Source organism: Muscardinus avellanarius (genome assembly GCF_963383645.1).
Source record: "Muscardinus avellanarius genome assembly, chromosome: 6".
Taxonomy (NCBI): domain Eukaryota; kingdom Metazoa; phylum Chordata; class Mammalia; order Rodentia; family Gliridae; genus Muscardinus; species Muscardinus avellanarius.
Window position 1 is genome coordinate 136,604,465 of NC_137791.1, and position 14,330 is coordinate 136,618,794.

The following is a 14,330-nucleotide window of genomic DNA, read 5'->3' on the forward strand; positions in this document are numbered from 1 at the left end:
TGCCCCCAGGGCTGCTGTGACTTGGCTGCTTTATTTAGCATCTGCTCGCCTCCCTGGCCCTGCTGGAAGGGAGGTTCCTGGATAGCAGGCCTCTGTCTTCTTGCTTGCTCCTGCTGGCCCACATGCAGACAGTGCCCTGGGGCAGGCAGCAGTGAGCAGGCCCCTGTGGCTGACCGGGGGAGCAGAGGGAGGCTGGCAGAATGGTGGTGCCCGTGGAGGTAGAGGCTAGACTCTGTGTGTGTGTGTGTGTGTGTGTGTGTGTGTGTGTGTGTGTGTGTGTGTGCGCGCACGCCCGTGTTTTGGGGGCAGAATCAATAGGCAGGTTTTAGAGATGTCTAGGGGGGAGGGGGAGGCGGGCCTAGAGGCTGCAGGCGGCATAGACATCGAGCTCATAAACACAGCCATTTGCTTCTGCAGGGGCTCTAGAATTTCCTGGGTTTCTGGATCGATCCTCTGCTAATGGGCCTCTCCTCCCACCCCGCAAAAAAAAATCAATTCTCTGTGGTTTTGAAAGCAAAGGCTCCCAAGTCACACCTCCATGGGCGGGGCGCCTGCCGCTTTGTTCTCTCCAGCCTGGCCATCGTGGGAGACAGTAGTGGCCAGAGGCCAGATGGGTGCCCAGGCCTCCCGGGACCCCGAAGGGCCTGGCCCCTGATAGGTGATCCTGGGAGTCAGGGGGCTGGAGGCTCCTCTTTGGCCTGGGAGAAACATGTGGCCCTGAGGTCAGTGAAAGACGCAACCTCTGGAACATGTGGCCACCTGGTCACCAAGCCCAGAGATGATAAACAGGGCCCACGTTCCCCACGCCCCAGGTTCACTTACAAACCTAGGGAGGGGTGTGGCTGTGGAGAAGTGTGGAGAATGGGCTGTGGGAGGGAATTATTTATGTCATGGGTGGAGGGAGCGCTTGTCAATCAAATGTCAAGTGTATCAGGGGCTCCCCTCTGAACCCCCATCATACCCAGGTGGCAAGATGTTCTCCAGCCCCTCTGTGGGCCCAGGGCTGCTCAGGCCTCAGCAGGCCAGTGTAGACACCGCGGTAGCCAGTTGCTGCGGTCTGCAGCAGGAGCACAGGCCCGAGGCTGGGGTCTCCACCCAGCCCTTCTCGCCAGCATTCTGATGTGTCCCGTAATCGCTGCCCGGGCTCATGGGCGACCCTAAGAGGCCTCTGTTCCAGAGTCACCAGAACCTTGAGCTCTCATGTAGAATTGACTTTGGTATTGGTGACTTCCAAACAATAGATGTGGCCTGGTGTTGGCTGGTTTCCATGGGAGAGTCCCGCCTGCCCCTGCCTCATCACACACAGGAGAGCAGCCCGGAGGCCGGGAGGGGCTGCCCAGGTGGGCAGGAGCACAAGCAGCTCTCCTGCCGCCAACCCGTGGGCCACTGCTCTGGGGCGCACGGTGCCTGGGCTGATCCCGGCAGGTGCTGAGCTCCGCCTGTGCCCTGTGTCAGGGTGGCGGTCAGCATGGATGTCTGCGTGGTTTTTGTCTCCGCATCCCTTTCTGCCTTTTGGTCTGGGGCGAGCTTCCTGGCTTTGCTCTCTGCTGGCTGCAGAGAGGGGCTGCTGGAGGAGCTCGGGTCCCACAAGAGAAGCGGACAAACAGTCTGCACTGCGGCGGGGCCTGGCCGGCATTAGATGCAACTGCGTTTGAGCCCTGAGTGGGCTGCTCACTAGCTGAGTGTTTGTGGGCAAAAAGCTGTCTCCTCTGGGTGTCCTTCCGGTCCTCTGTGAGCTGGACACAGTGACATCACCTGTTTGTGAGGCATCAAAGTGATGAAAGGAAGGACCTAGACGTGGCGGCTCCTCCCAGGGAGCTGGCGGGAGGTGACCAGCTGGGGATCATCACAAACAGAGACTTGGGTCCTGTCCCCGAGGGAGCCCGAGCCCCCCACCTACACGTAGGGCGCGCACAGGGTGACTCCTTGGCGTCCGGGTCTCCCCTGTGCCAGCACACACCTGGCGCTGGGTGTGATCTGGCTTGATACAGCCCTGGAGGGCACGCGCTGACAACCGACCCCTGTTTCCCCAGGTCGTCGGACTTTGGGACGTCCTACACCAAGCTCACCCTCCAGCCCGGGGTCACCACGGTCATCGACAACTTCTACATTTGCCCGGCCAACAAGAGAAAGGTAGGCGCTGACCTGGGGCTCAGGGCGGCCACTTGCCTCGCTTCAGGACATCTGTCCTGCTCCAAGAGGGTAGCCTGGAGCGTGGGTTGTTTGCCTCCCAGCCCTGGCCAGCCGCCCTTCCCTGGCTGCCTTAATAACCCTTGTGAGGCGTGTATTCAGCTACCAGCAAGACCTTTGGCGGAAGGCATGCCTGCCTGTCTGGACCTATTCATCTTCTCTCTGCCCTGGAGGCAGCAGCCATGGCCCACAGGGAGAGCGTGTCTGAGGTCACCTCCTTTGGACCTGGAGACCTGGCCACAGTTCTGAAGGGCCTCCCTAGGTCTGTGGTTCTGAAGGGCCTCCCTCAGTCCAGGGTCCCGTGGTTTCTCTTGTCACTTGGCCTGGGGCAAGTTTCCTGGCTGCAGAAAGGGACCCTTATCATTCCAAGGCACCTACTCTCCAGCTTCCATGACGAGACCCCTGTGAACTGCACCCGGGCCCACCTGGGGACCCCAGAGTGCATCAGGAAGCAGCCGGGCAAAGCCAGCCTGTATGCTCCATTCAGAGTTCAGGGTCACGCAGGAGACGTGGGTAGAGCACTGTTGGGTCAGTTTTCCCATCAGAAAACGGGGCAGAAGCCACATCTCACATGGAGAATCCTAAAGTCTTATACCAGATGCCAGGGACCCGCGCTGTGCTCAGCGTGGGGCCAGCAGCAGGGCACCCAGGACTCCCGGGTGACCTTAAAGGAGAGAGGGCTGCAGCTTAGGGCCCGTGCTCAACCATGCGCCCTGGGGAGGGTGCCAGGGCCCCTGGACTGTGTTCCTGGGGTGCCGCATCTTCTCACGGCACACTGGGACAGATGGGTGGGGCTCTCGGGAACTGGTAGGGCCTGCACTGGGCCATTTCTGCTGAGACCGATGGCCGGGCGGCAAGTGTGTGGACCGGGAGGGCAGAGCTGTGCAGAGGTGCTCGCGGGCTGCCGAGGTGCCTCTGCGCCATCAGCTTTCCAAAGCAGGTCGTGTCTTTCTATGTCCTCTTCTGGACTTGCGTGGCTGTAAAAGCTTCTCGCTGGACAGAAGGGGAGGTGGAGGCTGCCATGGGGCCGGGCCTGGGAGAGGGGTTGGTGTTAGCCCCTGTCCTTGTTCCTAGCCCTCTGCCCTGGGCTCCACATATGTGATGTTGCTTCTCCCAGGATGACTGGCTTGGGAGGTCCCGGGGGCCGGGAGCAGCAGTGTGCGGGGCCCTGCGGAGGCTCCGGGAGAGCAGACTCCACTGCGCAGGAGTGCGCAGCCTCCACTCAGCCAGTGTTCCTACTGTACACCAGCTTGCGGCTTGGTGCCAGGGAGAACCCTTCGTCCAGTCTGTAGCCCACAGATGCAGGCTGAGGACCTACTGTGTGCTGTTGATCCCTTGCTGGGGCCGGGAAGCAGAGCTGAGCAAGGGACACCGCTTCCCTTCTGGAACCTGTGTGTTTGTGTGTGTGTGTGTGTGTGTGTGTGTGTGTGTGTGGTGGGGGGAATCCCAGAGGCCTGAGAACCTGACCCTGCTGCAGGATCATGGGAGGAATAAGAAAAGGGCCAAGAGGACGCCCCGCCAGCGACTCTGATCTTGAGGGTCACCCTTTACTGAGGGACCTGCCTGGGCCTGTGCCCTCTAGGGTCCACCTCTCACGCAGTCAGGCGACTGGAAGGTTTTGCAGGAAGGTGTGAATGCCATTAGGAGTCTATTTAGCATCAATTGCAGGTGAGCGGCTCTTTAGCGCTTCTTTGGAGACCACTTTACAACCTGTCTCACTAAATGAATTCCTTTTCCTTTTGCCTTACCCGCAGCACAGGGCCCGGGGCAGGAAACACTATTATCATAAAAGCGGAATCTGGGACCCCCGGGGCCCCTCCGGCCCCTGGCACACTGCGGCCGCCCCGCCTTAGCTCTGAGAGGGCGCTTCTGACTCGGCCCACGAGCACCAGGGCCCAGAGGAGCCACCCAGGCGTGGGGTCGCTTCCAAGTATCATGTTTTATATTGAAAATTCATGTGACTTTCCATCTTACTCCAATGTATCAGTGTTGGGTTGAATACTAAAATCACACACACACACACACACACACACACACGCTCATGCACATTTTGACCAAATTATCTCTGTTGGCCGGTAGTCCAGGAGAACACTGAGGCCAGGCCACCCCACCACGGCCCCTCTCAGTGGCGCAGGACAAACGCTCCCTCAGCCCGACACCCCCTCCACTCTGCCTGCTCACCCGGCTCTCTGGAGGAACTGACCTGCCTTTGCTCAGGAGAAACCAAAGTCCTGTCTTGACGTTCCTGGTGTTGCGGAGGGCAAGGCCCTCCTGCGGGGCAGTGCGGGTGGTGCCCGGGAAGGGACCAAGCCCCTTCAGGTCAGGCGCAGGGTGAGAAGCTCCGTGTGCGGCTGAGGCTGCTCTAAGAGCCAGAGTCCAGGCTGGGGATGTAGCTCAGCGGCTGCCTAGTATGTGTGAGGCCTGGTTTCCATTCCCAGTGCCAAAGGAAAGGAAAAGAAAAAAAAAGGAAAAGAAAAGAAAGACAAGAGAAAAGAGCCAGCATCCATGCTCATAAGATGCAGACAGAGCCCAGCGTGCTGGTGGGACCCAATAAGGACCTCACCGCCTGCTGTGCATTGTCCCCCGGAGCTGCCCGTGGTACTGGGCCCAGCAGGGGATGCTGAAAACCAACCCACTCTTTCCAGCACCTGCCGCCTCTCAGGGTGGGACGCACTTCTACCTTCAGGCGGCAAGCTAAGGGGTGTTTTACCTGGTGTGGGGCCACTGCAGGTTGGGCCCAGCAGCAGCCATGGGCCCCGCTGTGGCGCCGTGCACAGAGCCTCGCACATGGTACCCAAGCTCTGGGCCTCGAGCTATCACTGGCAGAGGCAGCGCTTGGGGTCCTTCAACAGAGGCAAGGCTGGGTGTGTATGGCAGGCGGGACGTCCCTTCTCTGGGGTGGGAAGAGAGCAGACCTTTTCCATGTCTGCCTTTGATAATTGATGAGCAGGGAGCGTTCAGAGCTCTCTGGCATGTGCTTGCAAATGGAGGCCATTCTTAATGAGGCTTTGCAGGCGAGATGTTGGGTGGATCCCAGGGAGCCCTGGGTGGTCTAGGAAACAGGAGCTGAGACCTGTGGGGCCACACGCCACCTAGCATTGCTTCTTACCTATGGCTGAGGGCCGGGCTGTTCAGGGAAGAGACTGGACACTTCTCTGGGGGACGTGGGTGGCATGTGTGGGATGCAGGGCGGGGAGACCGGCAGTTGGGATTTTAGGAGGCAGGCTCAAGGGCGAGGGCAGCATGGATTCTGGAAGCATCTCTGGGGAGGCACGAGACTGTGCACAGGTTGGTTGGTTTGCAGATACTTTAAGAAAGCCCCTTGGAACCAGGTATGGCGGTGCATGTTTGTAATCCCAGGACTTGGGAGGCTGAGGCTGAAGTATCACAAGTTCCAGGCCAGTCTCAGCAACTTAGCAGGACTCTCAGCAGCGTAGTGAGCCCCTGTTTCAAGTAATGATGATGATGGTGATGGTAAAACAGATACAAGGGCTGGGGTGTAGTTCAGAGGTAGAAGGCCCAAGGGTAAAGAAAAGAAAAGAAAAGAAGAAAGGCTCATGGCTAGAATGACCCATTTTAGGGAGCGTCGTCCATCCATCATCTACCAGCCATCTACCACTCATTCATCCCATCAGTGTCTACTCAAGGCCGCCGGAGCCTCTCCCAACACCTGTGAGCTGACGTCCAGGTGAGAGATGGCGAATCTGAGCCCGCATGGGCAAACACGGGTTTAGGGAGCTCCTGGCGGATCGGAGGGACCCAGCCTTCTGGCAGGAGTCCTGGGTGAAGGGGTGCTGTTCCCTGGGAAGGCAGCAGGCTGGGACCCGAGAGTGTACCTGGGACCTGCAGGGCAGTGGGAGGAGCCCACACAGGGCTGGGATGCGGAGCTGAGTTAATGGGCCTTCTTTTCCAATCAGCCAGGCCCTCCATCTCCCGCCATAGCCCCGCTTCTTGCTCAGGAGGAAAATGGCCTGTTGGTGCGCAGAGCTTGTCTCAGATAGAGCAAGCCCCTTGAAATGGCAGCCTAATGCGCAGAAAATGATTCCCTCTAAAGCCAATGGGTTGCTGTCAGAGAGAGGGAGAGAGGTGAGAAGCCCTGGCTTCTCATAATAGCTCTCTCCTGGGCCCTGCCTCTGCCCTGATGGAGAGGAGGGAGCTCACTCTCTTCTGACCAGGAGCTAATATCCCGCAGAGACCACAGCCAAAATGCAAACAGAACACAAAAGGCTACCTGGGGTCTCTGAGCGGCCTGGTGTGCCTCAGGAGCTGTAGGCCCTCGGTCCTCAGGCCACCCGTGGGGACAGCTACAGCCAAGTATTCTTTTCTTGTGAGCATCTGTTATGGCTGGAGAGGGAAAGGGAAGGGCCTGGGGTGCCGGGGGCTGCCCAAGGGCCCGCCGTGTCCCCAGGGGCTGACCACAGCCACCCATGGGAGATAAGAAGAGTCTGGCATCCACAGCCAGCCAGGGGCTGGGGTGGTGAGTGGGTTTGGACCCACATCCCTGGGGCCTAAACCCACACTTCCCCATGGCAACGCTGGGGAACATCCCTGTGCAGGCCCCTCCCACCCTCTCACCTCCATCAGTTCAGGTTTGCTGCTACTGTCATTAGGGGCAGCCAGCGTCTAGCTCTGTCTTCACCTGAGTACCATCACCCCAGCACCTAGGCGGCTGAGATGGGAGGGTCGCCGGTTTGAGGCCAGCCTCAGAACCTCAGCAAGACTCTGCCTCAAAAATAAATAAAAAGGGCTCAGATGTAGCTTGGAGGTAGAATGATCTTAGGTTCAATCCCCTATACCAAACAAAAAACAATGAACTTTTATTTCTCCCCACTCTGAAGGCTGAAGTCCACGATGAGCGCGCAGCGTGCTTGGGTCTGGTGAGAGCTCCCCGGCTGGTTGCAGATGGCCGCCATCTCATGTCCTCACGAGGTGGAAAGGGAGCCAGCTGGGATCCTGGCCACTTCTCCTAAGAGCACTAATGCCATGAGTGGGGCTTCCCCTCCGAGCCTTCACCTGGGGATCCGGGTTTCAACATAGGAGTGGGCGTCAAGCATCCCGTGCCTGGCAGCCTTCGTGTTCCAGAACTATCTATCTTTCCTCTCTCATGGCCAGGGAGGTGGGCGGCCACCATTTCAGTGCTGACAGAGCCCAGGCTTCAGCACTGGGCTGCCTCCCTCCTGGGCCTGCTTCTCCCATGCCACGCCCCGGAGTCGCTCCCTGTCCATAGAGGGGTGCTGAGGCCGGATGGCTGCTGGTTCTCTTGTGTGGAACCCTCCCCTCCAGCCCCCTGGACTTGTCTAATGAAGGACAAGGGAGCCCGGTGGTCTCAGCACTGGTGAATACTACACGTCGCTGTCCCTTGGATGGGAGAGAGACCACCTAAGAGCGGCTGACAGGCCCACACCAACAGGGAGGCTGGGCCACTTGCCTGGAAGATCAGCGGTATTGTCCTGCACAGCGCTGGGTGGGACACGGTCTCCTGCCCAATGGGGGTGTCGACTCCCTAAAAAGCCTAAGGCTCATCCCCATTCCCACGGCTCATCCCCATTCCCACGGCTCATCCCCATTCCCATGAATCATCCCATTCCCACAAACATGGTGCACCTGCTCAGCCTCCCTGTTAAGCTGGAAGCCAGACTTAGGGACACTTGCTCTGAGTGGTGGTTCAGGCCACAGCACCAATTTTGTCTCTTCCTTCCCAAACCATGTGTTTAGGAAATAGCGGTAACTGATGTTTCTCTCCCGAGTGCAGTCGGGGCCTCTTGTGCAGCTTAAAGGATCATTGCCGGGTAAAAATAGCTCAATTCTAAAGTGATTTCCAGGATGGGGGATCCCCAGACAGACCAGGATCCTCTGGCTGGGTCAAGGAGGCCACCAGCCTCTGCGGCTGATTGCTTTTTTTGTTTTTTACATCAGCATCCGTTTTCTTTCCCACGGCCTCCCCCCTCCCCAAGGCTGCAAACTTGACGCGCGCCTTGTCTAACTTCTTCTCCAGGCCGCATCACGTGGGTGGCGCCGCAGCCACGTGGGCACACAGGCATGCACAGGCCCTCAAACCCCCCATCGCGACCCAACACGTCCTCCTTAACACCAGGACCTGCTCTGCCCTCTCCGATGCCCGCTCATGCCGCCTGGCTCTCTCGACCCGCCTCCCTCTGCTTCCAGAGCCCGGCTCCACCTGGGCCACTGCCAGGCCTGGCCGCAGGTTTGCTGGCTTTTTTTTTTTTTTTTTTTTTTTTTTTGCAGTACTAGGGATGGAACCCAGGGGCCTTCTACCTCCAAGCTGCACCCCTGGCCCTATTTTTTATTCTTTATTTTGAAACAGAGTCTCCCTGAGTTGCAAAGGGCCTCACTAAGTAGCTGATCCCATGGCTGATGTTCTTAATATGCCAGGCTGCCTGGCCCAGGCCCATGCACCTCACCCGCTCAGCTTAGCACCTGCAGGCCCGTGGCGTGCACTGCCCAATGGCCATCAGAGGCGGCTCTCTCCAGCTCAAGGCTTTGATCGCATACTGTCCCCACCTCCCCAGGCCTCCCAGATCCGGCCTGCTTGGGAGTCTTCCCCCAGGGCTACCTATCTCCCTCACCCCAGACTGGCTCAGGGTCCCCATGTGGGGTCTTTCTGTTTCATCCTCCATACAGACTACCCTGCAGCCTGCAGCCTCCACAGATGTGCCTACTTGCTGCCCTAAGCCCAGGGACCTCGCCCATGGGAAGGACCCAGGGCACAGCGAGGACTCTTGTCATTTCAGCCACCCAGCCCCTGGCCTTGTGCCCAGAACATCATTTTGAACAAATGAATGTATACTAAAACATGGCTAAAAGCAACCATTAATGACACAAAAATCTAATCCCCCACGTGGCCCTGTTTATTTCAGGCTCATCCTGTGGGTTCTGCTCCGGTCAGTTGACTGGTTATCTGAAGCAATGTAGGATGACACTCCTTGCACAGAAACTAATAACTTTCTTTCTAAAATTAAGGGGGACACATTCCCTTCAAATATATCACTTGATTGGAATTGTTGGGCCAAAAGATGGGAGCCTTGAAGGCGCTGGCCATCTCCCCATACTGCTGCCCAATACTTATCAGCGGAGAGAATGCGCCAACAACTTTCTGGAAAACATAGAAAGGCGCTGGGTCCTTTTCTGGGTTCTTGCTTCACTGCTGATTTTACTGGTGAGGAATTTTTGCTGGGCTAGTACTTTGCCTCTTGGACAGCAATTCCCTTTCCCTGGAAGCTCCGCTGGCCCCATGAGATCTGCCATCATCCTGACCCAGGATGGGGCTCTTCCTCCTCACTGTTAGGTTCACCGTGCAGCTTACGAGTAAGAGAGGACGGTCACTAAGTGCCTGCTGGAAGGCGGGCGGTTGCTGAGTGCTCCCTGTTGGGGTATATGATGCAGGTAACATCATCCTAGCATCTCACAGCAGAGGTGTGCTTGTGACCGATGCACCTGCAGCCACACCCTTGCACAGAGGCTGTAAGAGTCCAAGCAGAGGAGGCCTGCCACTGGAGCCGACATGTCCCGCGGACTCGTCAGCAGTCCTGGGGCCACTGAGAGGGAGGCGGCCAGGCTCTTTTCTGCTGCTGTTTATAGCCAGATAGTTGGAGCCCCCACATGTGACATGAAGCACCACAGTAGGCGATATTTTTAAATCCAGTCTCTCCTGAGCCTGCAGGAAGGCCAGTGCGGCAGAGCCTTTGCTCGCCACAGGACACAAGGCTGCCCAGACCAGGAAGCAGCTGGGATCAATCAGTGGAGGAGCCCGGGAAGCAGATTCTTTGATTGGCCAGGCCTGGGTCACGTGTTCTCAGGGGGCCGGAGCAGCCCAGCACATCTAAAGGGAACCTCATTCCCCAAACCAGGCAGACAGGTGCCCTGAGGATAAGCTGCTCGTGTCCCTACGTCCACCGGTAGGGGTAGAGACGCCCACCCACCGATGTTGCAGTTACTGAGTTTCTTCTGATTCTCCTCTAAAACCTAGAAAACTAAGGGAATGATTCTCCCTGGAGCTAGCTGTCATCCTCTCAGTGTTTTAGAGAGTGTCTTAGCATGGTCAGTGGGGAGAGAGACACTCCATAGGAGTCCCCAATGTCCTTGACCCAAGCCACAGACCTTCCTGTGCGGGATGGCAGCCCTCTGTGATTGCAGGCACTAGGAGTATGTATGAGATTCCTGTTGCCGCTGTAACAAATCACCAGAGCCATACTGGCTTCAAACAGCACAAACACATTGTCTCACCATTCTGGAGGCCAGGAGCTGGCAGAATGGACTGCAGCTGGGTATCGGGGTGTGGCCGCTGCATGTCCAGCTGTCTGTGCGGTGCTGGCTCTCCTTTGTATTCCACCCAGCTAGCTGGCTCTGCTCCCCTGTGGGCCTATATTGTTTTTCCCCAAGCTACACCCTTAGTCTTTTTATTTTGAAACAGTGTCTCACTAAGTTGCTGAGGCTGTCCTCGAACCTGTGATCCTCCCGTCTGAGCCTCCCAAGTACTAGAGTTGCAGGTGTGTGCCATCACGCTTGGCCCTCCTGTGGGTCTCTGGTTTAGACCATCACATTTCCAGGCTGGGCTTTGCTTATTGCACTAGCTGGTACAGGGACCACAAATGAATTTCCGGTTCAGGAGTTCTCTAGGGAGGGCCATTTTGCTCCGGAATTTGCCCCGGGCATCTGTGGCTTGTGGCTTTCCACAGCAACATATGCTGGAGTTATTTCTTTTAAAAAAATGATTGAAATTCTTAAGGGAAAGTCACTTGATTGTAGCTGGTCCAAATCTCCAGCACATCCTCCCCTCCGCGCCCCGAGGAAAGGCTTGCTTTTATAAATGTGACTTTCAGGCTGGAGCTGGGTGGGGCGGCCTTCGGATTCAGTCCCGTGGGTGTTTGCCGGCTTCTCCTCTGACTTGGCAGGTGTTTCTTTGTGCTTCCCAGCCAAGGATGCACCACTGGGAAACTCAAAGTCCAGGGAAGACAGACAAGAAGTGGGTGGTTCTTGAACAGGGCGGGTTGCTGCTAGGACGGTGACTTACAGACCTTGACCCCCTCTGGACAAAGGCACCGCCCCAAGGGCAGTGCAGAGCCCACAGCACAGCTGGGGACAGCTCTGGAGTCTCAGGATGTCTCACCACCTCACAGCGGGCCTGGGTCCGCCTCCCGTCCCGGCTCCCTGCCAGTGTGTACTCACAACTCCCTCGCCCGGAGCCGCCGCGTCTGTCCATCTGGCAGCAAGAGCTGGGCAGCCCGTGAGCCAGGCCTCTCAGCAGACGACTGTTAACGTTATTTTAAAGAACTGATCGGTGTCTCCTGGGCTAGAGCCCAGTTTGTGAAAGGAGGCCATGATTAGGTATATGAATAAATTGTAATACACAAATAATACCACCGTGTAATTATTCGGGTATAAGAGAATAATTACACAGGTAATTATGCTCCGTAATCGGCTGGGCTGCCTGCTCCGCCAATTGTAGCGTTCTTAATGGTGGCAGACAGTCGCTGGGCTCCACGCAGGTAATAAATAGACACCTGAGGACACGGCTGTGCTATGAGTTTTAATTGTCATGTAATTAGAGAGCGATTAAATAGTTATTTGTTCCGTATAAATTAACTGTTAGACGTCCTCCAAAGTCGTCCTGTACTTTTAATAAAATTTTTCCTTCATGACGGAAAAATAAATAGCCTTGGTGGGGGGCGAGCTCGGCAGGCGTGTCTCCGAGGCCCCTTGCTGTGGGGTCTCTGGGGTTGCTGACTGCCTCTTTTCCTGATCCCAGGAGATAAGTGTTCTCAGGAAGCCTTTCTGCCTCTGGGACCATAGCAAGTTTAGCAAGGCAAAGAGGGCCACTCTGCCCTGGCACCTGGCCCCAGAGAGTGACCAGCTCGTGGGAGGCTCCTCCAGGGGAGACCCTGGCTTCTCAGACCTTGCTAGAAATTGAGACCTTCGACCCACGAGGCGGAATGGCGTTGTCCCCGGGGCAGCTGGGCAGCTCTCCCTTTTCACCTGCCTCCCTCCCCTCTCCCACACCCCCAGACCTCCCTATTTGTACTGACACTCACGGCAGGAATGGAGTGTGGAGGAAGCTCGGACATGAGTGTGTCTGGGGTGTGCGGCCCCGTGCAAGGGCAGGTGGTGTGGGGCGAGGTGGAGGTAGGAACCGGACAGGGCTGAAGGGCAGCATGGGACCCAAGGAGAGACAGGAGGCAGCCATCGGGAGATTGAGAGCAGGCCTAAGCCAGGCATGGCAGTGCAGGACTGTAATCCCAGTGCTTGGGAGGCTGAGGAAGGAAGGCGGCGGGTTCCAGGGCAGCCTTAGCAACTTAGCAAGACCCTTGGCAATTTAGCAAGACCCTGTTTCAAAAGAAAAAAAACAAAATAGGGCTGGGGAGAGGTAGCTCAGAGCTAAAGCCTTCTTGAGTTCAAACACTGGTACCAAAAAAAAAGCAAGCCTAAGACAAGAGTTTAGTGACAGAACTGAGAGCCGTGCGGACACAGGGAAGCCCAGGAGGGACAGGGCAGGAAGGAGAGTGAGTGACGTATGGCGTGGACTCTGGAAGAGGACAGGAGGGGGTGCAGGCAGGGAGGTCGAGGCTGCGGTAGCCTGGGGGCCCAGCTTTCCCAGGTGACGGCCCAGAGCCCCTGGACCGGAAGAGCCGCGGGGTTGGGGGGCGATGTCACAGGAAGCCAAAGCTCTTCTAAGCTCAGCCTCAGGTTCTGGGTGCTCTATTTATTTATTTATTTATTTATTGTGCTACTAGAGAATAAACCAAGGGACATTCTACATCTGAGCTATACCCCCAGCCCTTTTTATTTTTTGTTTTGAAACAGGGTTTCACTAAGTTGCTGAGAGTCTGACTCAAGCTGAAGCCAGTCTCAAAGCTGAAAGCCTCCGGTCTCAGCCTCCCAAGGACCGGATTAGAGGTGTGTGCCACCATACACATTGTCCCTTTACTTGTGAGGGGAAAAGATAACTTGTAATATTTTCCCAAACCAAAAAATACTACACATAAAAGATAAAAAATCAGGATGGTACAAACATCTTTTCATTACTGAATTTCTGTGGCAAAAGTCTGGTCTCTGAATCTTACGCCCAACTAAGCTGACATGTGTAGGTTGAGATAAGGGTCTTCAGATAAGAGAACATTGTGAATGAAATGTCCAAGGCCTGTCTTGAGGTGAACCGTTTGCAAATACCCCTGTCAGCGGAGAGATGGACAAGCTCTGTGCTGGGGACAGTAAAGGCAGTGTAAGCAGCTGCACATAGGACTGAGGCTGGGTGGACACCAGGCCCATCTTAAACAGAGGCTGTGAGAATGGGCAGATAGTGTGTGCCCTGTCAGAAATACTGGTTTGGAAGCCGAGCATGGTGGCGCACGCTTGTAATCCCAGTACTTGGGCTGAGAGAGGAGGACCACAGGTTTGTGGCCAGCCTCAGCTACTTAGTGAGGTTCTCTGCAACTTAGTGAGACCCTGTTTCAAAATGATGAATAAAAAATAAAAATAAAAAATAGGCTTGAGGTGTAGCTCAGAGGTAGAATGCTCCTGGATTCAATCCCTGCTACCACACACAAAAATGAAAGAAATATTTGTTTGGACGGGGAAAGCCTGGAGGTATCAATAAAGATTATGCTGTTGGGAATGGCGCAGACAGGGCCCAGAGGTGGGCCAAGGTCCTTCCCTGGCAGAAGTAGAGGGCAAAAGGCTTCATTCCTTATATTAGTCATTGGAAAAGTTTACACTCAGAAATATTTTGGTGAAACTTCAAATAATCTTTAGTTCCTCCGATCAGTGTATTCGTCATCTACGCAAGTAAAAGAGCCGCAGGGGCAGGGACAGGAGCGCAGAGAGCAGCCGGAAGGTCCAGGCAGCATGGCAGCGGAGGTCAGACAGTATGCACAATGCACAGCGCCACGGCAGAAGCACAGTAGCCAAGGTCAGACACTGGCGGCCCAGAGAGACATTGATTCCTTGACCTTGACCTCCTTGGGAGCCTGCGACATCCATTGGGGGAGACAGGAGCAGGGACCAGGGTGCCCAGGGGAACCATGTCTGCTGTACAGCTCCCCCTACGGCCTCACCGAAGACACTCTTGCCGTTGGAGCATTGAATATGGGGACCCCAAAGGTTTTGCAATCTGTGAAGTTGTTTAT

General features: G+C 56.3%; 1 protein-coding gene across 1 annotated transcript in view; it reads left to right on the plus strand.

Annotated features, from left to right (window-relative positions):
- Positions 1–14,330, plus strand: part of SORCS2 (sortilin related VPS10 domain containing receptor 2) — a gene marked incomplete at both ends in the record, with an annotated part of 417,103 nt that overhangs the window by 256,339 nt on the left and 146,434 nt on the right. Inside the window, one exon of the mRNA XM_080697785.1 lies at positions 2,034–2,133. Coding sequence (XP_080553911.1) covers positions 2,034–2,133 — 100 coding nt within the window. The remainder of the gene's footprint in view (positions 1–2,033; positions 2,134–14,330) is intronic.